Here is a 25,199-nt window from a genome sequence, read left to right as displayed (position 1 = left end):
TCGGATTCTGTCCCTCTCCCTCTGCCCCACCCCTGCTCGCACTCTGTCTCTCTCAAAAATAAATAAACATTAAAAAAAAATTAAAACCAAAAAGGAAGTAGGATCTGATGGAACTCTATTCATGGGATACTCCCTCACCACTGTTGAATCTGTGTTAACAGGAGCTGTCATGGAGCACCCTAAAATTTGACAGGCACTGTTAAGATCTCGTTTTATACACTTGCCAAGATAGTCACACAAACTCTTTACTCCTTGCAGTCAGCTCTTGAAAGGGATTGCCTCCCCATCACCCTCTCCCCCACCAATTTGGTATCATTTCCTTAGAAATGTGCCTAACGCTTCCCTGAATTGCAAGATTCACCTATAGAAAATGGCACGCGTTTTTCTATTTGGTGAAAAATCGACGCCTCCAATGGCACCAAAATATAATGATGGGATGCATGTAGTGTAATGTGGACTAAGAATCAGAAAAAGTATTTCTAAACTCTCATCAGCCATCTATTTCCAATATTTTATAAAATCCAGTGTAAGTGAGGAATTAACCTGTTGAAGTTCACTAACAGCATTTGACTTACCCTCAAAGAAAATCCTTAAAATACCGAACACAAGTTTATGTTATATATTTGTACATAGCTCCCTGAGACTTTTCAATCATAAGCCTATCTGTTTACCTACTTCCTGGCCCTTCCCCCCAAATAAGTTACCAGTCTAAATTTAATACCTTAATCTCTTCCTCCCTTAATCTTCAGTAGAAAAGAAGAGGAAAAGGAATTTAAAATGTATCCGAAATTAAGGCGTAAAATGATTCCTTTCCTTCTTCACTTGCCAACAACAAAAAGCCAGAAGAAATAGTGATGCAGTTCGTAAACTTTTTTGAACCACAGATCCCTTTGGTATTCTGTTGAAAGCTGTACATTCTCTCCCCAGAAAAATGCATGTACACATACACATAGAAAGATACTATGTATAATGTCAGTTTTAAATGTTCTCTGAAGCCCTAGTTAAGAACCTTTAAGAATAGCTGAAAAGTTTCTTGCATATTTCAGCAATGTTCATCGTCCCAGGCTGTGAGGTTTAAACCAGTGGTCAGTAATACCTAATCGATGTATGAACCTGCCAATGATATGTTTTCATTATCTTCTGTAAGGAAACTGGGACATAGGACTTTCTAATTGCCTTCCTTCATTCTTGACAAGTTTGACAGATTTATCTCCTATAAGTATGTAAATAAGTTACCACGTGTACATAGTAACTTACTCAAATAAGACAAACATTTTGCTTCATCTCTTAACTATATATTACAATCATAAGATCTTAGATTTGATCGAAGCCATTGTATTAAGCTACAGTGCTCATATACACAGTCCGTTTTCCGCATATATGTATAGCATTTATAGTTGAATAAGGCCTTCAACTTTAATACTTTCTTTTAAATATACTGATTTTATTTTCCCCAGCTTTATGGAAAAGAAAGCTTGTATACTAAGAAAATATAGCAAACAATTTTTTAAAACTTGTATAATAGAAAATATAACAATTTTCTAAATAACCGGCTCAAAATAAAGTCTTCAGCATATTAGAAAAATATTATGGTAATATTTACAAAAGTGTTATTGTGAAATAGAGACAGCTGCGTATGTGTTATACAGATAGATGATCTAAAAAGAAATATAATAATCACATTGTTAAGTATTAGTAGATTCACATTATATCACATTCCTGCTTAAATGGGAAAACAAGTTTATACTATTATGGACATAGTATATACATTTTTCTACTCAATTAACCTACAAATAAATAAAATTTTCCTTGATTCTAAAGTTATCACTTTACATGACCACATCTGTTTAAAACATTAGATCTCATTCTGGTTTTCTACTGTCGCTGACAGTAGGTATTTCATGGTCAGTCTCTTTTTTAGGATCTATCATGTCTTTGTATCTCTCCCCACGATGTCGTTCCAGGTACGGACCCCAGTTAGAAGCTGGTCTACAACAGCTTACGATGCGCTGAAAAGAAAAAAAAAAAAAAAGCATGTTTTAGACCATATCAAATATCAAACCATATTTCCTTTGCAGAATATTAAGTTTCCTCGCTAAGCAAAATGACCTAGGAACCACAGAAAAGTCAAAAGTGATCATCAAAATTCTTAATATAGTGTGCTAAAAAAAATGATACTCAAAGTTAACTAGTTGTTAATAGAATTACATTGACTACAAGACAAAAATAACCGAGCCTACAAATGATTTTAAGAGGAAGTGTATGAGCCCATTACTCCACGTCTTTTCACTGAATTCTCCGACATTGCTGTCCTTCCCTGAGAGTGAGAGTCAGGTGAGGATTTAATCCAGTGTCTGCCTGCGAGGTTTCGAGGTTTCGAGAACCAAAGAAAGAGAACCCTGGGGTCAAACCATTGATCTGGATGGGCTTGGGAAATTATTTAAAACCTGACTCCTGACGTTTGTCCCAGTCATTGTCCTAGTGAGATGTCATAATCAACTCCATCCCCCTGGGCCTCCGTGCAAGAGGGATCACTCAGGGTCTAGATGGGGTGCGAGATCATTTACCAGGTTTTTTCAAGTCTGCACACGCTATTAGGACATGCGTTATAACCGGACAATGCTTTTAAAGTGAAGATCGTAGATCTAAAGCAAAAAGATCATTTGCCTTGTGTCCTCTTCAGGGACAACTCAGCACAAGTATAAATGGCATAACTTGTACGTGCCGAACACTCTTAATAGGGCCTGAGGATACAGCAGCAAGCAACATAGGACTCCTCCCTAAAGGAGCTTATAATCTAGTACAAGACACACAGATATATAAATATAAAGCAATGTTATGTACACAGTAGTCAGATGATTGTATCAGGCGTAGAAGTAGCCTAAAGGCTCATAATCCCCTCTTACCACCGTATGAGTAATCTTCATGCGGATCATAAGTACTCTATTTAAAGAATAAATAATATAAATGTGCTTACTTGGAAGATAGTTCCTTCAGCTTGAATTATTTTTACGACGGCCATAATTGGAATCCAAATAATGCAGAAAATAATCATACACCAGCCTAGAGCAACTCCCCAGTCAGGGTACGGAATTTTGGCATAATTAGGCCTATGAAATTTCACCAATGACCAGATCAAAATTGCCTGTGAAAATAAAGTATGAGCAAACAATGCTAAAGATTAGACTTTATTGCACTAGTGATTTCTGTTGCACCAACTGTGAGGCATTTGATCCCCTTCCTTGGAAATAATCCATCAAAAGCAATTACAATGAAGATACACTCAAGCGACTAAAATAACCCAGTAACCAGCCAGAAGATAATTCTAAATGAACCAATCTAAGTAACTTGCATTTGACTTTGAATAGATTCTTCCAAAACGAGCACCTCCATATCTGTGCAAAAGGTGCAAATAAATACTTGTGCCACATGTGTTTCAATTCTCAGGAAATATATCAGGCTGAAAGTAAAATAATACCTGAAAATTTCTGTCCTTGACCTTTTAACTTTAATTTATAATAGTATGGTTTTATTCTGTGCCATAAGCTAGCCAGCGTATAGGAAAATGTAAAGTACCCTTTAGTGAACAGGCTTTGCTCCCTTGCTTAGCAATTGTTTCTATTATCTCCCACTGCACAGGGCAGTCCTTAAGCCACACCTGAAACACACACGCATTCACACACATTTGGTACATATTTACCAAAGCACACGTCACCTCCAGCCTCTCTGGCAGAGAAAAACAAGCTCAATGTATGTATGGGCAAAGCAGTGAAATCGGAATCTTAACAGTGAAAAGACTGAAGTTGAGGTCAAGTTAAAAAAAAAAATCTTTGGGGCGCCTGGGTGGCGCAGTCGGTTAAGCGTCCGACTTCAGCCAGGTCACGATCTCGCGGTCCGGGAGTTCGAGCCCCGCGTCAGGCTCTGGGCTGATGGCTTGGAGCCTGTTTCCGATTCTGTGTCTCCCTCTCTCTCTGCCCCTCCCCCGTTCATGCTCTGTCTCTCTCTGTCCCAGAAATAAATAAACGTTGAAAAATAAAAAAAAAATCTTTAAAAAAATCTAGACATGTTGCCACATTAAATCTAACTCTTTAGAAATCTGTAAAGCAAACAAAACTAAATAAACAAAAGCCAGAGTCACCTCCTAGTTTCTCTAGATTTAGCTGTCTTTGTTTTACTAAAACCAGTGGAGAAATAGAATGTAAGAATCTTTATCAAATAGCTATTCAAGTTTAATATTAAAATTAAATAGGTTAATTCCATTCATTTAAGTAATTTAAATGTATTTCCCAATTGCCATAATTTTTTACATAACTACAAGAGAATGGATGAGGGATCCGGGAGAGTATCCATGACCTCACATGACTTTATACAAAATAGATGGTAATGTATAACCCTTAATATTTAATACTTTTGCATTTGAAATTAAATCCCATTGTCAAAGCTGTGTAATCGATGAAAACTAGCTGGCTAAAAAGTATAGTGAGGTCTTCTAAATTGATAAAGGGCTTATTTGATTATGGAGGCTTGTCAAATGAGGAAAACAATATTTAGTAGCACAGTCAAAATCGTTTAGCTAGAATATGGGGCGTCTGAAATATTTTGATTGAGTACATCCAGTCCCAAACTGCTCGCTACTTGAAACTGACCTTATGAAATGTAAATAAATAAGTAAGTAAGTAAATAAATAAATCTTAACACCCTCTAAAACAAACATAATATTTCAGATGTGAAGCAAATTCTGGATCAAATTATTTAATGCATGAAGACAGTGAGAACCAACAGATGTCCCCTTATGAATTTTTGCCACCTCCCCATCTCTACCAAGACAGTAATCCTCCATCCTGTGAAATGTTTTTGTCAATCAGTCATTTACTGCGCTGAACTGTTCTTTAAAGGTTTCCTGTTTATATGCCGTGTCTGTCCAGTAAGATCTCTTTTGCTTTCCCTCGGTTCTTAAATAGTACCCATTGTTGAATTTAACATGAACCATTGCCTCTGTTGACAGCGGTGAGTTTCTTTTAGCCATTTCAGATCGTAAATACCTTCCCATACAGAGAAAAATTATGCATTAAAATCTGAGTGTTGCTTCTTAGCAATTTGTATATTTAGATCGCATTCCTTGAAGACAAGAGCCTGCGTCTTAGCAGAGAGGTTAGGAACATTGTAGATGACTCGGCGTATTTTTAGGGAACGGGCAAATGAACCATTTCTACTTATTCTATTGAGAATTTTTAAATATGTAAGATCTGTAAGTCTATAGGAGCCTGTTCTTTTTCTCAAATGGTAAATGTTTAAACCTATAGCCTCAAAAGCAATATTGCAAAGGCGTTTTAATTTAGGCCACTTGCAGGTGCCAGTCATAAAGCAAAAGTTGGAAGCCATTAATTTATGACATTAGTTTGCTTTATTGTCTCCGATATGAATTATTCTTCAAGTTTATATTAGAAATGTTATATACATATATATAACATTTATATATATAATAATATATATATATTATTGATACCAAATTCATGGCATGTTAATACTTACAATCAGAAGAAGAGGTGTAATGACAAACCAGCAAGCTCTCCACCAAAGCCAGAATATCCACTTTTTTGCTCCAATCATCATTTCTATATCTTCAATGAATCTGTTCCCACCTTAAAAAAAAAAAAAAGTACGTTCAGCCCTTGCTCACATTTTCTTCCTTTAATCATTGTGGCCCCGAATTATCTTTCTATCTAAACATTTTCCTATACCGCAGCAATGGAGTATACGCTTTTAACTACAGTAGCTTTATTATCAATTTTCCCAGTTATATTATACTCTACTATTACGGTAAACATAATGAAAAGGAACCAAACTAAATTACTGTAATGAAATGCGTAGGTAATTCTGTAGTTACTGTTTACCGTAAATCCAGATGATTCCTATTATTTCCAGTATAGCCGCAATCAAAATGCCCCATCCAGCACAGAAGTGGTCAATCAGATGAACCCAGTAAATTCCAGCCTACAAAAAGAATACCAAATCACCTCTAAGTATATTTTAATTATTTTTATGACTGACGAAGTCTTTAAAGTGAATCTATTCATTTGATTTTCACAAATGCTCCTTGGTTTCACCTGTGCTAAGATGTGAAACAAGAACATTTTCAAATGTAAAGACCAAATGTGGCTTTAAATATCTCAAAAGGGATATGTGACTTCATTGTAATTGGGGAAGTTGTCCATTATTGGGTCTCCTCCCCTCTTCAAAATAGACTGCCCATTGAAATTGTGCTATAATGGGGAAAAAAAACTGGGCTAAAACTCAGAAACCCTTGATCCAAGGCAGACTTAGACATGTCACGGAACATCCTCTTAAACCTTTGTTTCCTCATGTAGATTATGAAGTACATTCCAACGAATGATTTGTCTGTGTAAAAATACTATAGTATACCTGAGTCACACAGACGAGACCAAGGAGAAACAGCACCAAGCAGCAACCCAAAGTTATAGGAACCCTCATTTTCTTCATCACTTTGGGAAATAAATCTTGGATCGTTGTTGTAATCGTTTCTTCAGAAGGGGAGAAAAATGGCGGGTTAATGTCAACTCACTTGCCGATAGTTTTAATCCAAGAATTCCACTTCTATTAATCACATTTACAAATATATGAAGAGAATATACTCTGGGTCCTACTCCCGGCTTTTAAAAATCCATAGTGTCCTTTCTCTTTGCAGTCACCACTTGTTGGTTCTGATAAAAAACCGAGCGCGGCCCTCTTCATTTGTTGGTTCTAGTCTGTTTTTTAAGGCTTTTCGTTGGTGGTAACTACAAGGTAACAGATCTCTGGGGCTGAAGTAGTTTGCAAGAGGGTTGTGGGGAAGGAAGAATTCTAGAACTTTTAAATAAAGTGAATATTTGAATAAATACCATGGAGACAGAAAGGCCTTCCAGGTTTAAGAAATAAATGGGTTCGTGAAACAATCCTGGCTAAAAATAGAAGGTTGTATGACCGAAAGGATTAAGATGCAGGTTTAAAATGTTCAAGGGCTTTGAAAGTCAACTAGAGAAAGCCAGACTTTATACTGTACAGAGTTAAGTATTAAAATATTGTATGTAAGAGTGATACGATGAAGAATGTTCCAGAATTTCTAGCTGTGTACCCTAGGGAAAATCCCCATGTGTACGCAGAGCCATGTGCCAGAGTAATCACTGCAGTAGCGTGCGTGAGTTTTAAAAGTGGAAATAATCCAAATGGCCATCATTATGGGGACAGATTGTGAATTAACTAGATCTACATGAGCACGTGTCAACAAAGGTTCACAATACATGTAAAAAAAAACAACCATCAGGGTGACATGTATGCTATGAGACTTCACGTTTATGTGACAAAATTTTATCTAGGTGTTATTTATGGATACATATGTAGCGTCTACAAACATGGACTGAGTGCCACACATAATCCGTGGTGACAGTTGCTGCTAGGAAGGAAGAAATGTGAATCGTATTCGAGACAGAAACACAGGGAGCTTCAATTTCATTTCTGAAGCAAATATAAAGTATTAAACGCCTGTTCCTTTCGGGTGTCTACGGCGTGAGTACTTTGTATTTTTCTGTATTTAAAATCAAGTTAAAAAAGAATTTGCAGGCTCTAAGAGTAAAAGCTGACGAGGACAACAAGGATAGGAAAAGGATATTTTCAAGCAGGGGAAACATGAGTAAAATATAAGAGGGATATGTTAACCCTGGAAGGATTACTTACCAATGGATGCAAACTGAGAGTCGAGACCCAAAGTCAAAAGCATGAAGAAAAATAATATGGACCAAAATGGCCCACCTGGGAGTTGGGCTAGAGCTTCTGGATAAGCAATGAACGCCAGATCAAAACCTAAGAAAAATGTATGACACGGAATTTAAATTAGTTGCCAAAGAGTTCACATATTTGGACAGTTTCAACATAAGATACTAGAAAACTTTCGTTTTAATTTGGCAACCCGATCCATGGTATACATTCTTGAACAACTATTTCATTTCCACTTTTAAAAATATTTGACTTGGTTGTTCAGTCGATGCGATAACGCGAGCACGTGACAAGAATTACGCTAGTGAGAAAAATTTTCTAAGCGGCACATGTCTCACATAAGAAATCTTAACTATTTCAACGATTTTGTTTAACCAAATTTCATGTTTTTAAAGATTTGTGAAGAATAACGACGGTCTTACACTCCAGGAATCTAAAGGAAGTCGCCTTAGCCTAGAAAGTCTGAAAGAATTACGCTATCGAGAAAGATATGTTTATGGAACTACCTTTCTAGTCTTCGGCCGTCTCTCCAAATGTTCACCCGGAATCACTATTTGTAGCGGCATTTTAATTAGTATACAGACACTTGCAAGATTGTATGTAACTAAACTAGAAACTGACTCTTATTTCATATTTGATGTATATTCATTTTAGAGGTGCTTTTGAATTTTTTCCAAGTAGGTGGTACTTAGTTTTAAGTATGTTGAGTTTCTCCAGACTCCCAGAGGACTGGCCTTGCATTCAGGAGAATTAGCTGCGAGCCTGTACTGTGTCACTATCCGTCCCTCCTCTGGAAGTGAGGAGCTGGACATTGGATTATCCATAAGGTCCCTTCTAGTCCTAACATTCTATTCTCCTGCATTGGTCTCTCCATCAAATGCTAGCCATAAATAAAAATTTAAGGAGGAATTCCTACTACTAAGGACCCTAGAATTCTTTTCCTGAGAATCTCAGCCAGATAATTAAGCATCCCTAGCTAATGGCTTTAAAGTTAGGAAGTTCATTAATCAGGTTCCTTTAAAGCTGGACACTCAAAGTCACTTGGGTTTCTATCTATACGAGATCTGATGTGTCTTAAAAGTTCAGACACAATACTGTACTTGCACTCATACAGTCATATATATATGAACACACACATGTATATATACACACACATACATGAAGATAACGCAGGTAAAGGCACGCATGATGCTTGATACTTGTGATTGTACAATAAGTAGTTCATGTTAAGGACTAAACAGAATTCAATAAAAATATCTTCCTAAACAATTGTTCCCTAATATAGTCCTGTTTTCCGAGATCATCCGAGAAGTACCACATCATTAAAACAATCAAATTACCTAAGATGAAATGAGCAAGAAAATGCAACGCCCTTAATCCTGCTTGAGTGCTTTCAGTAAATTGCTATAAAATGTATTAGTGTTTCCTAAATGAGCTGCACTGAATTAATCAAAGTTATTAATATATAGCGTTACATACCTGATTTTACAACTTGAGAGACCTCCTTTCCCGATATATGAGCCATGTGTCCCAATATAGAAAAAATAGCAAATCCGGCGAACACGCTCGTGAGGCAATTTGTCAAACAAACTACAATAGCATCTGAGAAGCAGTTGTTGTTGAACTTATTGTAAGATGATAGAGCAACTAAGCCGCCCCAAGCCACCGAAAGGGAGTAAAATATTTGAGTGGCCGCGTCTTTCCAAACCTATAAGAAAAAGCAATTTAGTATTTCAAAACATGCACTTTAAATGTTATACTTCTGTAAAATATGTTTATATATACAAATGAGTGAATATGAGTAGTAAGGAAGTAAACGCCACCTACCCACTGCTCAGCTTAAAAAGGAAAAAGTTACCAGTGTTCGAAAGCCTCCAAGCACCCTTTTCTGACATCACCCTTCAACTTCCAGTGGTAACTGCTATCCTGACTTGTGTGTGTATGACTTCCTTGTTCTCCTTTATATTTTTTAACTAGATAAATGTGTCTACCCAAACAACACGGCATTTAGCGGAGTTTACAGAAAAGTTTTCTTAATGCCTTGGAAACTTGCACAACTTGCTTTTTTTCATTCAGTGTTGTATGAGATTTCTCCATTATCAATTTGAACCAAATGCAATTTCAATTTTGTGAGTCAAAACTGAAAACATATTGACAGATTCATATGGTTTAGTTAAAGGTACATGGTTTTGAACACTTGTAAACATATTTTTAATGTTTATTTTTGAGAGAGAAAGAGAGAGAGAGAGAGACAGAGTGCAAGCGGGGGAGGGGCAGAGAGAGAGGGAGACACCGAATCCGAAGCAGGCTGCAGGCTCTGAGCTGTCAGGACAGAGCCCGACGTGGGGCTCGAACTCACAGACTGTGAGATCATGACCTGAGCTGAAGTCGGACGCCTAGCCGACTGAGCCACCCAGGTGCCCCTGTTCATGAATCTATTTCTGAGACTACTGTCCCAACTGGTCAGAAAGAATGTGACCAGAAACTATGGAACAGCACGTTGTTTCAATTCCTACAGCGTTATGATATTGTTTCATATCTGGTAGAACAGGTGTTCTTTACTTCTTCAAAAACACCTTTCTTCTTTTGCCTTTTTCTCCTTCACATACGCTTTACTATTGGCTTTCCAGGTCTAAGGAAGACCGTGCTGCAATCCTGATGAAAATTCTACTGACTCTACACATCAATTTGGGGACAACAGAAACATATCAATTCTTAACAAGGCATCCCTTAGATCACCAATTCCCTTATCCTGTGTTTGTTTGATTAGAGCCTCATGTAGCCGGCCTCAAGTCTTTAACAGCCTCCCCCTCACGTCATCTAATCCTACCCCTTTACCAATCTGCCTTTCACAGTGTACCCCTCCTAGATCATTGCTAAAGGACAATAATTAATCATAGAAGTGAATCGAAGTGAATCCATTTTAACAGTGAAATTCTGTAGATCTAACACGACCCAAAGGAAAAAAAAAAACCCTAATTGTGTAGATTTCAAATAATAAGACCGGCCAAGATTTGGGCAAAAGTGGGGGTTTTTTTAGTCCATCTAAACACAGGACTGCTCAGTGAAAGGTAGGCACTAGAATATGGTGACAAAGAGCATAGCCCTGTAGTCACGAAGAATGAAGTTTACATACAATATCTCTCACTCTCCTTGACTTCACTTTATATAATGTTTTTTTTTAATTTTTTTAACGTTTATTTATTATTGAGAGACAGAGACAGAGACAGAGAGAGAGAGCACAAGCAGGGGAGGGGCAGAGAGAGGAGGAGACACAGAATCCGAAGCAGGCCCAGGCTCTGAGCCATCAGCACAGAGCCTGACGCAGGGCTCGAACCCACAAACTGTGAGATCGTGACCTGAGCCAAAGTCGGACGCTCAACCGACTGAGCCACCCAGGCGCCCCTATATAACGTTTTTAAGCCTGTTTGTTCATCTGTAAAATGGAGATGGTGATGAAGATGATGATGATAAAATAAATCAAAAGAACAAAATATATACAATTATTACTATTGATGTCCTAGGGATGATGTGTGAGAATTTACTAAGATAGTATCTGTAAAGCAATTAGGATGCTCAATGGTAGCTATGATTGTTATCATGCAAAATAATCATAAATTGATACTTGGTTTCTTTTATGGAAATTAAAAACTCTAATTCCCCCCTTGAAAAGTATGTAATCTATTTCCAATTTCAATAGGAATAAAAGTTGTCAGGGAGTAAAATATTACTAGGTCTTCAGAATAGAGTTTGATGTTAGATAATAATCTATATTATAATTACTTTGTAATGGCAGGAAGCCAGTAGAAAGCAAAATGGATGGATGGATGGATGGACGGATGGATAGATGGATGGATAGACAGGATAAGATAGATAGATGATAGATAGATACATACATAGATAGATACATAGATAGATGGTAGATAATGGTTATTTCACTTATTCTAACAAAATCATTAGAAATGAAATGCTCATTTCTTAGGCAGCTGTAAATTTTAAGAGATGAACAACGTGGTTATGTTGATCTCTCAGCTGCTTTTACTTGACACATTTTGTATGCATATGTGAGTTAAGGGGATCTTAGAAATGAGTGTGGCAGGTCTGGGTTCTATGAAAATGCTAGATGTGTACCTAAGGTTGCAAATAAGAGTGAAGCAAAATTCCAAACATAGTTATAATCTCCATATCTATCAATCTCATAGCTATCTACAAAATTATTGATTTTGGGATTCAAAAACCTTAATTCAAGATGCACCAGCTGGCTGTGTAAACTTAACTAAATGTGACTCTTTCTGGGTTTTAATTTCATCACTATAAAATGAAGGAGTTAGCAAAATCATCACTGAAGACCAGAAGAGTCTTCTAGCTATGAATGTGTTTGGTCCTCTGCTCTCCTAAAGACTGTAACAGAGTTCAGATAGCCAAAGAAAAGGAAAATATATATATATTTGTGATCCCAGGCTCAGAATACAGATTATGAGAAATAAAAAAAAATCTAAGAAATAATTCTCATTACCAGCAAACCCAAAGAAAGAGTGAAGGTACTGTTTGTACGGGGGGGGGGGGGGGTGGGGTGGGGAAGAAGGGGGGTTCAATTGTATGTTTCACAAGGAGCTTTAGGTTTAGGTCTGATATTTTAAAGGTAATAGAGACAATGAAACACAGACCAATATGAAATAATCACATACATTTTTCAGGCTTGTAAACATCTCTTAAAGAATATCAAAGGGGCTTTTTATCTGTGCTCAAAGTTATGAAGTTTAAGGAAAATGGAGGGTCCACTTCTTAGGGAAAATGTTGCCATCTATAATAGTACAATGTAACCTAACAGCAGTGATTAAAATCATTGCCGATATTTAGATAGCAGTTTACCATTTTGAAAGCGCATTAATTAATATTTTATCTTGTCTAACAACCTAACAGAGAGAAGATGATGAGTACCAACTTCCATTTTATTTGTTTCTTATTCATCATCAAAAATGTCCCTTTAGTTGGGAAGATATTAACAAACAAGGTTAAAAGACGTGAGACTCAAGATAAATGAAGAAACAAACAAATGGCCTGCGGACACATCAAGCTACATCTCCAAGACTAAAACAATAAAAGTTCATAATTCTAAAAGAACGTAAGGCTGTTGTGGTTAATTATTGAGGGAAAATTATTTGGGCACAGGAAACCAAAGGCCAGAGACTGACATCTCAATTTTCGAAAAAGGCAAAGGATACATAGATTTCCATGACTAAAAACTGATCAATTTGACTGGATTACCAGAAAGATTCTACAGCAAATAATTAAATATCCAGATTGGAAGTATTTAGAAAATAGCAAACTGCTATCTGGCAATGGACGAGAGCTAAAAGAGGGTTCACCCAATTCACATTCATGGCACATGGTTAGGTTTATCACAGTCTTGTTTATGGAATGCTTCATTCACTTCAAGTTTGTGTTGTAACAGCATAATCCATTAGGTGCACTTTGATTTTAATTTGGGGATATTCACTTGGAAGACAATTAAAATGCACATTAGACCATTAAACTCGCGGCTGTAATCTTGAAATCTAGTGCATCCGAGAAGTCTCACGGTCTCACGGTCCTACTCGGCAACTTGTAGGCATTATGACACTCCTGCTCAGTGTTTGCTTTTAAGGTTTACGTCCTCGGATAATTTGAAATCCAAATGGAGGCTTACCTCAGCTTCCCGAAGTTTGGTAAAGTTTGACTGTGCTCCAATATAGTACGAAATGCCTTTCGACGCACCCTCCAGAGTCGCACCTCGGATTAACAGGATGAGTAGGACGACATAGGGAAAAATCGCTGTGAAATATACCACCTACCAAGAAAAACAACCAGAGGTTAAGAAGTTAGATTTTTGAGCCGTGGCATTGAATTGTATGCAAACAAAGTTATTAGCCAGTCGAGATCAGCACAATACAGTATCAAAGACTTCATAAGTTACTAATGAATCTGGTGACACCCCTACCAAAGTTGCCATCGTTTGGTCTTTCTGTTCTCCCCGCTCTCAAATGATCCATTTTCAAAACACTCCGATGTATGAAGCAATATTTCCTGGGTTCACGTTGTGAATACACGAGACCTCAGCAGTAGCAACTTGGAATCTAGATAGACTGCTTTCCTAAATATATATGTCTTTTTAAATGTCTGAGGAGACAGAGTATTGCTTCTTGGTAAATTACTACATTGAGATGGGAAGGGAAATGGTCTTAAACCCTGCGATGGTTTGTATATATTCACTCCCCAAGGAGAAGGAACATAATCTCCCACGAGATGGACAAATCTCATGAAGGCTGATTAGAGCGAATACCGAGCCCTTGATATTATTATCCTTAAAGCTGCCATTAAGAGATTTGATAGCACAGATACAAGTGCGCTGCTCGTAGCCTAGATAACACATGGTTCCAGATGAGCAGATTGCCTCTGAGGCTGGCTTTTCATCAATGCAGATGATTTCTTTGATCCATAGATGTCCTATGTTTGACAACAGGCCCAAGGAGACGATTTAAAGCCAGCCAGAGACCAATAACAATTAACTGCCTAGGCAAATGGCCTTTCAGGGATTATTTCAATATTAACGTCAAAAAGGAGCCACAGGTTTCAAAAATGTGCAACTGAAACATTATTTTCGAAGGTTTCCACGGACTTTCTGAGGGGCACAGTACTTGTGTGATCTAGTAGCATCTCATTATAATTTTACGTTAACTGAATGTGCTAGATATTCTACCGGGAATTCATAGAGAGAGTCCACAGTTATGCCTGTCCTCCATCTTTAGGAGATTTCGGCCTAGCAGTTACAAACACAAATATTCACTTCTCTGGGTGCTGCACAACTGTTCATGGAGAAAATTTCACGTTGTTCCCGGAAATTGCCAAGATGCTCTCTGAAAGTTTAAAACATAAAACCATACAGAGGGACAATACTAATGGTTTTTCAGAAGAGGACAAAAAGAGGGTTCTGAGTCGTTCTGGGGAAGCTGTAGAACAACTGCGTCTTTGATTTTTTTCTCTCTCTCTCCAACTGAAGGATTCCTGACGCTAATGCTATATAACAAGGATCTAGACTTTTCCAAACCCAACACTGCAATACATAATTCCATTCAAGATGCTTATTTATATAATAGGACAGACAATTTAAAAATATATGCCCAAGCCTCAGAATGCTGTCTTGACTAGCAGGGTCCAGCTTCTGGGTACAGCTGACCCTTGAACAACACAGGTTTGAACTGCACGGGTCCACTTATATGAGGATTGTTTTCGATAAATCCAGTACCGTGAATGTATTTTTCTCTTGCAATTTTCTTAATAACATTTTCTTTTCTCTAGCTTACTTTATTGTAAGAATACAGTATATAGTATATGTAACAGGGCGCCCCGGTGGCTCAGTCGGTGAAGTGTCGAACTTCAGCTCAGGTCATGATCTTGCCGTTGGTGAGTTCGAGCCCCGCGTCGGGCTCTGTGCTGACAGCTCAGAGCCTGGAGCCTGTTTCAGATGCTGTGTCCCCCTCTGTCTGCCCCTCCCCCGCTCACGCTCTGTCTCTCTCTCTCTCTCTCTTTCTCTCTCTCTCTCAAAAATAAATGAACATTAAAAATATATACATAATGTACAAAAATAGGTGTTAATTGGCTATGCTATCAGTAAGGCTTCTGGTCAACAATAGTAGGATTTTCAACTGCACGGGGTGGGGGTGTTGGCGCCCCCCACCCCAGACTTGCTCAAGGGTCAGCTGTCATTGTCAAACTCTAGTACTAGTTTTTGCTCGTTTTATTTATACCAATAGCGGGGATCTTATGTATTTTCTTACAGCCAGGCCGCCTCCTTAGAAAGCTTTTCACGCATTTGAATTGTTCCCGTTATAGAAAAAACCATGCATTTGATTATGCTTGCCACTGAACTTCAACGAAGTTGGAAAAGAGCTACATCACTATCTAATGTGTTTTCCGAATTACCTTGCCAGAAGACTTGATTCCTTTAAATAGCGCTGCTCCGACTATGAGCCAAGCCAGAAGAAGACAAAGTGCTAAATACCACACAATTACCCCAGTCTCATCCATTCCACTTGACCGCTGGAGCGCCACTTTGCTGAAAGCACACAAGTCCTTCTTATGAACACAGAATCGCAGGTCCTACTACATCGAATTCTGCAACATCCGTCATCCAGGAGGATGTTCCATCTATCTCAATACATCAACGTCATGGGACGTTTTTATTGATACCATCGTAAAGAGGGGCAAACGTCGTTCAATGAAAAGCTAGGCTATGCATGTGAGCATTAACCGTGGCCAGTGCAGAGTTCCAAACCCTCGAATAAAACATCTACTAGTTCCTGTAGCTATGGTTTCCCCCCTCGTATTTCAAAGCTCCTTTATGTAAAAAAAAAATAATAATAATAATAATAATAATAATAACCTTACATCAGGTTATTTCTTTCATTCGCCACCGTATTTTTTCTCCAAGTAAAATGATGAAGAAAACCCCGAAAATTATATTCGATTATTCATCACGCTTTTAGTTAGCATCAAACCTAGACTGGTCCCCATTGGTATGCCTTTTTCAAAGGCTTTCTGTAACATTCAATGATTTCTGTTAGAGACTTGCGTGGATCTGGGATTTTAATTCTTCGCTTTATGTTTGGGAACATTTTAAGATCCAAATTTTAAAAGGGCCACAGAGCATTAGCACATCGGTGAGGAAGAACTCATTACAGCGTTATTCAAGGAAGTTTGGTAAGGGTCAAAGGTAGGTAGAAGTAAGGAGAGTAAGAAGAGATCATTTACAATTAATACAAGTAAATATATATATATATATATACCTCTATAATATATACATAACATATATATAATAATATATATAATCTCACATATCTATTTTTACCATGTAATGACAATTATAAGTAAAATAGGCAATGAAGAATTTCAGCCTTAAATAAATAGCAATTTTACTCCAAATATTACTCATCACCCAGCTGTTTATTATTAGAATTTGCTCATTGTAGTCCAAAATGTGAGTATTTTTTTCTTCAAAGCAATGCCCTAACTTAGACCTAAAAAGCAATGAATAAACCACTGCTGACAGTATTCTGCTCATTTAATAAGGAATTTTTAAATGACCATTTATTGACTATGAGCTGATTTTGCAGGTTACTGCTACTCACACAGGCTGGGTAAGCATTTGAGTCAAATGCAGCATAATTTGTTCCGATTCCCCTTTTTGTCCTACTAACATGAGGTAAGGAAAGAGCTGATCACTATTTTACTGTTATTTAGAAAAATTTTACGTCACCTCTGTTTAAGAAGCAGATCATCTGGGGCACCTGGGTGACCCCGTCGGTTAAGCGTCTGGCCCTTGGTTTTGGCTCAGGTCACCGTCTCACGGTTTGCAAGTTCAAGCCCCGCGTCGGGCTCTGAGCTGGCAGCACAGAGCCTGCTTGGGATTCTCTCTCCCTCTCTCTCCGCCCCTCCCCTGCTCATGCTCACTCTCTCTCTCTCTCTCAAAATAAATCAACACTGGAAAAAAAAAAAGTAGATCGTCTAACATACTTACTTCCAATATTGTTCACTGGGAAGCTGTCCTGGCTGATAAGCCTCACTTCCATTGATGCAGGTCAAATTGTGGGTGCTTAACCAGCTTTTATTTACTCGGATGATGTCCCCCATCGTTGTACTCACATTACAATGAGTAACTAAAAATTACAAAGAAGAGCACACACAGAGACACGTACTTAGTTTTAGAAAAGTATTTTCCTGGAAAAAAAAGTATGAATGGTAAAATAAACTGTTTAGATTGTTACTTGGTGAGGGCAGAGGAGAAATCTTACAAATGGAATAAACCCTGAGTGCTCAGCATCTTAAGTCTTCTCTAATACTGAGCTTGGGGTGAGTATGAAAATGCCCGCCCCCTTACTAGGATTGTGTTTATAGTAATAACCGCGATAAAGTAACAATCATTTCAGATGGGATTTAGTGCTCTAAGGAATTTTTAGGATGTGGACTTATTGAACCTATATAGATAAGTGATACCTTTAAATGGCTAAGAAGCATGAAAGCTTTATCACTTTATTCTTTGATAGACATAGGCAATCCCAGTAGTAATAGCCTACAGTCTCAGTATCACGTGATCCCAAAGACCAGCAACGTATGATGGAGACAACGGACATTCTCCAGCTGCTGAAACACAATACAAATCTTGGTTTGCCAGCAGCACTCGTTCCGGAAACATGCTTGTAATCCCAAGCACTCGTATATCAAAGTGAATTTCGAGAACCGTTGGCTCAGTTGTGATCACGTGACACTTGGTGGCACGTACAACTCATATGGCAAGACGTCGCTCGTTTATCAAGTTAAAACTTATGGGAAATGTTTGCTCGTCTTGTGGAATGCCCGCAGGACAAGTTACTCGCAATCCAAGGCTTCACTATAGTACTATCATGGATAGAGCTTTTCTCTACCACTTTCCCATTTTCTTCCTTCTCTCCTGCCTACTCCAAATGATGGCTTAGTTTTTACTGGCTGCCCTCAGAAATGAATGGATTGCACTAATCAATTTTCAAGTTATCCAGGCTTTATTCTGCTTTCATCAATAACCCATGGCTCACTTTTAATTGCACCTAAATTGGTTAGAAAATAATGTAACCCTTTAAGCTTATTAGAAAATATAGAAGAACAATGCTCAGTTCACAAATTTTTTAAAAAATAAATGTAGCTTACCTATAGGCGACCTGCTACAGTTATCATCTGCCCAAACCGAACAATTTTTCCATGGTAACTCACTTTGAAAAGAAGCAAACATGTAGAAAAGACTATAGGCAATTATGACATTGTAATAGATTGTCACAAAAATGGAAATCAGGACCATCGTAATTCCCACACCTGGAAAAGAGAACAATTAAAATTTTTTTAAAAAGTGAAATTTCTTTTGCTAATTCATTAAGAAAACTGCATCTCAATTTCCCCAAATCTATTTTATTTATGTTATTTTATTTTATTTAAAACTTTTTTTAACGTTTATTCATTTTTGAGAGACAGAGAGAGACAGAGCATGAACAGGGGGAGGGTTAGAGAGAGGGGGAGACACAGAATCTGAAACAGGCTCCAGCCTCTGAGCTGTCAGCACAGAGCCCAATGCGGGACTCGAACTCACAGACCGTGAGATCATGACCTGAGCTGAAGTCAGACAGTCAACCAACTGAGCCACCCAGGCGCCCCTCCCCAAATCTATTTTAAAATGAGAAGTCTGGTTCAGACATTTTCTTTGCCTTTCCTTGTTTTGAGCAGGAGGGGGGAGGCAGTCTAACTACTGTCTAAATAGCTTTCTTCTCAAATTTAAAATTATGTTGGTGATTGGCTTTCTCAGACCGGTTTTTCAGTTAATTAGAAAATGGTACTAAGATCAAGGGCAGAAAACCTCTATTCATCCATCAAGTTCACATGAGCAATCACCCATGGCCATTACTCTCTTACTCAGTCAGAAAATTCTTGTCACCGTGGGTCCTATTCCTAAAAACAAACAGAGGCGCCTGGGTGGCTGGGTTAAGTGTCTGACTGTTGATTTCAGCTCAGGTCATGGTCTCACGGTTCGTGGGTTCAAGCCCCACATTGGGCTCTGGGCTGACAGCGTGGAGCCTGCTTGGGATTCTGTCTCCCTGTCTCTCCACCCCTCCCCTGCTCATTCTCTTTCTCTCAAAAATAAATAAATAAATAAACATTCAAAACCAACCAACAAACACTAGTTATGGCTCTACTTACTTCATCTATAAACCAGTATTTTAATAAGTGGAAGACAAAGCCTCCAAACGAGTGCACAGGATTTCTCCAAGTACATGTAAAGAACATCCAACAACTCTGTACCCATCTGAATTTCAACTTCCGAAGTTTCTTGAACTCTCCGGTGTCAAACTGCAGTGCAACATTGAATAGAACTCGAACGCTCAAGGCTAGCTTCTGCGGTGGCTTCCTCAATATTCCAGCACAACTGTTCTACGCACCTCACTATCAATTTATTTTTGATGCTGCATTGAGGCTTTTGCAAATAGTTTGCAGCCGTTGAAACTAATCTTCAGGCAGGAGGGCTGTTTGATGTTTAATGACAATCAAGGCACTTTGAAAAACTTCCCGGGAAGTTAATGCGCAACACGACTACAATTGTGTGCCAGAGGAATTTAAAAGGTGAAAATAGGAGAATAATGACACCCTTAAACACCCTCTAGCATCCCCCCCCACCCACCCCCCCCCCATCCCTTCCATACCATCAGCCTGAGAGAAACAGAACTCCAAATTAACATTTGGCCTGTAAATTCTATGCTGGCAAACGTTCAGAGGAAAAAAAAAAACAGCTGCCTCTTTTGCCTTTCCCATGTCCAAATTGGAAACATTTTAACGCCACATAGTGGGGACAGCTCTATACGCCAAATAGGCCAATAAGCACCATAGGGAAAACGTTGTGATACCAACCTTGAAACAATGGAAGAATCCTCCAAACTGAAACTGGACCTAAGCTAGCAAATTGTCCCAGTGAACACTCCAGAAAGAACAAGGGTAAACCAGCCAGCGCGAGCATGATCGCATAAGGTATCAAGAAGGCACCTGAAACATGCAAAATAGAACCAAAGCGCCATTATGTCACGAAACCTTGATGACCGTTTGACAACCAACATAACACTCTGAAAGCATTCTGATACAGTGGGTCCTGTATCGGTCCTGACGGGGTTTAGTCCCCAGATTTACTACTCTCTGTGAGAGAGTAGTTGATGCTCTAAACCTTGACGTCCTCATCTGCGAAATGGGAGTCCAGTGTTACCTAAAGACGCTGCTGGGGTCGTTAAAAACAATAGCCTAAAGGGGCGCCTGGGTGGCTCAGGGGGTTGAGCATCCACACTTCTTGATTTCTGCTCAGGTCATGATGTCACTGCTGGGGATCGAGCCCCTCTGCCCCTCCCCCCCCCCCAGCTTGCTCTCTCTCTCTATCTCTAAAAATAAAAATAAATAAAAATAAAAAACTATAGCCTATAAGAAGCGATCCAGAGGAGGTGAATGATCACAGGCTTTGGAGCCAGATACACCTTGGTTTATACCCTGACTCCACCATGTGCTAGTTATGAGACCTGGGGCAATTTACCTAACCTCTGGACCTTGGGTTCCTCATATATGGGGAGGACAAGAGTAACTCATCAGTATGTGGCAAGGGTTCGGTTACAGAGCCTATGTGAAAACACTTGGCAAGATGGCACACACATCGTAGATGTTCAAAGTTAGTTTCCTTCCTTTGTCCTTTCTAAATAAGTAATCTATTTTTTTTTAAGACTTCGGGTGCAAATGCTGAATGTGTTTTAGAGCAGAAGTGTTTGCAACTAAGGATATTATTCCCCAAAGAGTCGTAAGAGTCTTTCCTCAATAAGAAATGTCCTGTTTTTGGTAAAAGATTCTGAAGGTTTGAGGTCTACTCATAGTTAACTTTTCTATTTTATTCTTATTTCTTTTAATGTTCATTCATTTTCGAGGGGGAGAGAGAGAGAGAGAGAGAGAGAGAGAATGAGCAGGGGAGGGCCAGAGAGAGGGGGACAGAGGATCAGAAGCAGGCTCAGAACTGTCAGCACGGAGCCCAACGTGAGGCTCGAACAGACAAACTGTGGGATCATGAACTGAGCCAAAGTTGGATGTTCAACCGACTGAGCCACCCAGAAGCCCCAACTTTTTTATTTTATACAGACTAAATCTCCTACCGTTAGAGTATCCAGATCCCTTTTGGCACTGTAAGTTAAAACTTTTATTATTTTAGGGGCGCCTGGGTGGCTCAGTCGCTTGAGCGGCCGACTTCGGCTCGGGTCATGATCTCGTGGTCCGTGAGTTCGAGCCCCGCGTCGGGCTCTGTGCTGACAGCTCAGAGCCTGGAGCCTGCTTCGGATTCTGTGTCTCCCTCTCTCTCTGACCCTCCCCCGTCCATGCTCTGTCTCTCTGTCTCAAAAATAAACATTAAAAAAAAAACATTTAAATAAATAAAATAAAACTTTTATTATTTTACTTTTTTTCTGCCCACACTTGGGGCATAATGTTGCTCATTTGAACGTTTGCCAGATTGTAGGCTGAAGCAGGGACAAAGTATTAAATTTATTGATCAAGCACTCTAGAAGTCTTAACAAAGTTTAATAAGAAAACATGGGGATCAGTGAATAAAAAAATGGGTTTTTCAATTATGTACGTTTCATGCACCCATGTTACACTGTTTTCCTCATGTATCTTTCATATTACGATATTGTAACATCATACCTGGGGATTACATTTTCCCAACCCTCAAAATTTATTCTATTAAAAATAATGAGACAATAAAATACTTGTTATGTACAAGTCACTAGTCACTAGAACATAGAGACAAATATGTTTTTATAGATGTTGCAATGCACATGGCATCATTACTATGACTAATAGAAGTTTAAGTCCCTCCAATGATAAATATAAAGAGAAGTAATACAAAATATCCCTGTCCAAATACAATAATAAGGTAAATTTTACTAGCCCATTATATTTTTTTCAAAAAAAAAAAGGATTATTTTCCTCAGTGGTATATATAGCTTTTTACTTATTATATTATTTTTTTTATTAATAACAACCACAACTGGTAAATTATGAATAAAATACAGTGGCCACAAATTGTTAATGCTGCTGACCTAGACCCTACGGTCATATGATACCTCTTTTTCATAAACTGGTAAGAAGAATCTACAGATAACAATGAGTCGAGATTTTAGCAATGGTTTTCCAAACCTGACCATATTTAAAACTCTGATCATTAATACTTGACAAATCTGAATTTCCTGTTCCTCTCCTACCCTTGGACAGAAGAGCAAAAAAGCAGTCGAAAGAGCCTAGATCCCCGTTACCCAAATGATACGATCTTTAAAAACTGAGAGCTGATGTGATATGTTAATATTTGGAGGAAATGAGGGCAAAGATGATAGCATATACACTAATAGCATTTGGGGGCCTACGTTTAAAACTCTCTATTTGACCTTGTTTAACGTAGTTCCTGGAAATGCATGGCAACTACTGGGTTTATATATGATATCAAGTCACAGGGATTTTCTGAACCTAGGGATAATCTGAACCTGAACACCAGAGGCTAGACGGGAGTCTGCACGCTCTTCACTACATGTGACCTGGGGACTTAGACGCCAAAATGATTGTATTCCTAACTCATTTTCAAGTTCAAACTTAGACCAAGCCCAGGACTAAACAACGTAGGCTCCAGAGAGGGGAGTTTATGCCACCAACACTTGAAGTGTTTGATAAACAGACCTTGCTTCTTGAGGCTCCAAAGGCCCATATGAATGTTCTAATGCAACCAATTAACAAGGAATATGAGATTGAAACATCACCACACAAAATCCTATTATACCAAGAAAAATAATTATAGTGGCACAGTTTCACTGGTTCCCAATTATGAAATCTAAGGGCATGGAACCTCTACACTTCTAATAGAACCTGTAATTACAAGTAAATAAAATATGGTGTAAGTGAAAAGTTGTTTCGACATTACTAGAGAATTGTGCAATTCATTTTGTTTCCCTCTGTGTGTCACCTCAGAGTTATTTTATTCTCTTGGTTCTAATTGAGTCTTCCCTAATGATCTATAGGTATAAACAGTATCATTTGGCAGAAATTGAACATCTGGTCTTGAACTAAATTCTCATTGCATTTTGGAAGGGTCTTCTACATGGCCCATCCAGTCTGGAATACATGTAACTGAATATTGCAGCTTAAAATACTAAACCTTTATTTTTTAATCAACTCCTTCCACACTCGTGTTTCCAGAATGGAATGCCTTACGCTATTCAAGCAAACAGTGTATTTGAACTTCGCTTTAGAATGAGAATTCCCCATCTTTCGTCTAGATTCAGCCTTACATTAAGCCAAACAAATTTAAATCAGAAACTCAGAAGTTGCCACCTGCCCAACTTGAGCTAGCAACTCGTAGTCTGATGATGAATGAAGTATGCTTACTCCCCATCTTCCCACTAACTCAAACTATCACCTGCCTTTCCTCAGTTCTCAAAATAGCCTCAGAGGCCACACAGCACCCCATTTAAACTAGAAGGGAAAGAAGTTGGGGGTGGGGGTGAGAAATACCTCCGCCATTGTTGTAGGTCAAATAGGGGAATCTCCACACATTTCCCAGGCCCACTGCATATCCAACCATAGATAGAAGATAATCCGATTTTTTGGACCAGTTACCACGGTCCTGATTCTCATCATTTTCACCAACATGGAAATTCTCAGATGAAGCTGTCACTTTCTGGTAGAAGAGACGATATCAAGAGTTTGTCTTTATGCTATTAAAAGTCCACAGAAGCATAATTACACACACACACACACACACACACACACACTCAAAGACAGACAGACAGACAGACAGACAGAGGATGAACCCAGAAAGCCACAGCCGAGGGAAACACTTTTCAAAGGTTGAGGACATTTCTGCTAATGGCTGTTTTTACTTTACAACATTCACCTCTTAAAATGAAAAAAAAAAAACCAAAACAACCTCTTTAGGTGGAGATGTTTACTCCTTTTGGGGGTAAGATCATCCAAATGTTGATGGAAAGGTTACACGGGTACCCAGCATGAAGGGCAAAAGAAGGTGGACGAATCAATAAGGTTTCAAATACAAAAGGCTTAAAGATGAATTAGGTAAAATGAACACCCTGGAGATTGTATGGGATCTTTGAGAAGAAGGATGCAATTTAGCTTCCACTAAAACAGACAAACGAAAAGAATTTACAGACTCTCTTTCCCATGAGCTGATAGTTTGGGATGTTTGGAGTTAAGGGAAGCTTAACTTGTCTCCTTGTCTTGGAGAGTAAAATCAGTGCTTTTCTGAAAGCCCCAGTATAATATTCCTAGACAAAGTCTCCCAACCTGTTAGCTGCTCTAGGGTATAGAAGTTTCCTCAGGTCAGATAAGGACAGTGCATTTCCTCATTTCCCTCCAGCGTATGGACACAGTCCAGAGAGGGACAGAAAACGGGATTCTGTGGGCGTGCCCAAAGCACAGGTTGAGGTGATCCTAAGTCTTCTGGCGACCCCAGTAAGACCTGTTCTATTTTTCCCGTACTCTATGGGGACATCTCAGGCACACTTGAAGGCAGGTGAAGAGAAACGTGGAGAATAAGGAACAGCCACAGACGGCAAATACAGGGACTGCTTCCCCTGAAGTTTTTCCTTCCCCGGCCCCCCACACCTCCCGCCGCTTCCAGACTCCTACCTCCTTCCCTCTGCACTTGAAGAAGCTCGGGCACTTCAACTTGTCCATGGTTGACTCACTCCCTCTGCTCGCTCCACCTCGTCTCGCAGTGCGGCTGAGCTTGACTGCTGACAGGTGCACACTCCCCCGTTGCTACCTGCCTGAGCGAGCCACCTTGCCCAGGG

The 25,199-nt window shown here is 38.8% G+C and overlaps 1 protein-coding gene across 1 annotated transcript; it reads right to left on the bottom strand.

Annotated features, from left to right (window-relative positions):
* Positions 1-253: 253 nt before the first annotated feature.
* On the bottom strand, positions 254-25,199 carry SLC6A14 (solute carrier family 6 member 14). Its single transcript, XM_015062861.3, has 14 exons — positions 25,036-25,199; positions 23,902-24,067; positions 20,233-20,364; positions 18,490-18,651; positions 17,327-17,465; positions 15,733-15,865; positions 13,460-13,600; positions 9,250-9,478; positions 7,732-7,857; positions 6,424-6,542; positions 5,895-5,994; positions 5,533-5,642; positions 2,978-3,145; positions 254-2,009 (listed from the first exon to the last, which is right to left on the bottom strand). Exons 1-14 carry the CDS (start codon positions 25,081-25,083, stop codon positions 1,863-1,865), a joined length of 1,920 nt encoding a protein of 639 aa, XP_014918347.2. The 5' UTR covers positions 25,084-25,199; the 3' UTR covers positions 254-1,862.

This window comes from Acinonyx jubatus, chromosome X (genome assembly GCF_027475565.1).
Source record: "Acinonyx jubatus isolate Ajub_Pintada_27869175 chromosome X, VMU_Ajub_asm_v1.0, whole genome shotgun sequence".
NCBI classification, from domain to species: domain Eukaryota; kingdom Metazoa; phylum Chordata; class Mammalia; order Carnivora; family Felidae; genus Acinonyx; species Acinonyx jubatus.
Note: the sequence above shows the minus strand (reverse complement) of the source record. Positions and strands in the feature narration are given on the sequence as shown.

Bases quoted from the DNA above. Each gene is read 5' to 3' on its own strand.
- SLC6A14 (XM_015062861.3), bottom strand. From the start codon at position 25,083: ATGGACAAGTTGAAGTGCCCGAGCTTCTTCAAGTGCAGAGGGAAGGAG. The intron at 15,866-17,326 runs GTAAGTATGTTA...GTGTGCTTTCAG, and splicing joins CCCAGTGAACAATATTGGAA to CAAAGTGGCGCTCCAGCGGT. The intron at 13,601-15,732 runs GTAATTCGGAAA...TTTTCTTGGTAG, and splicing joins GAATCAAGTCTTCTGGCAAG to GTGGTATATTTCACAGCGAT.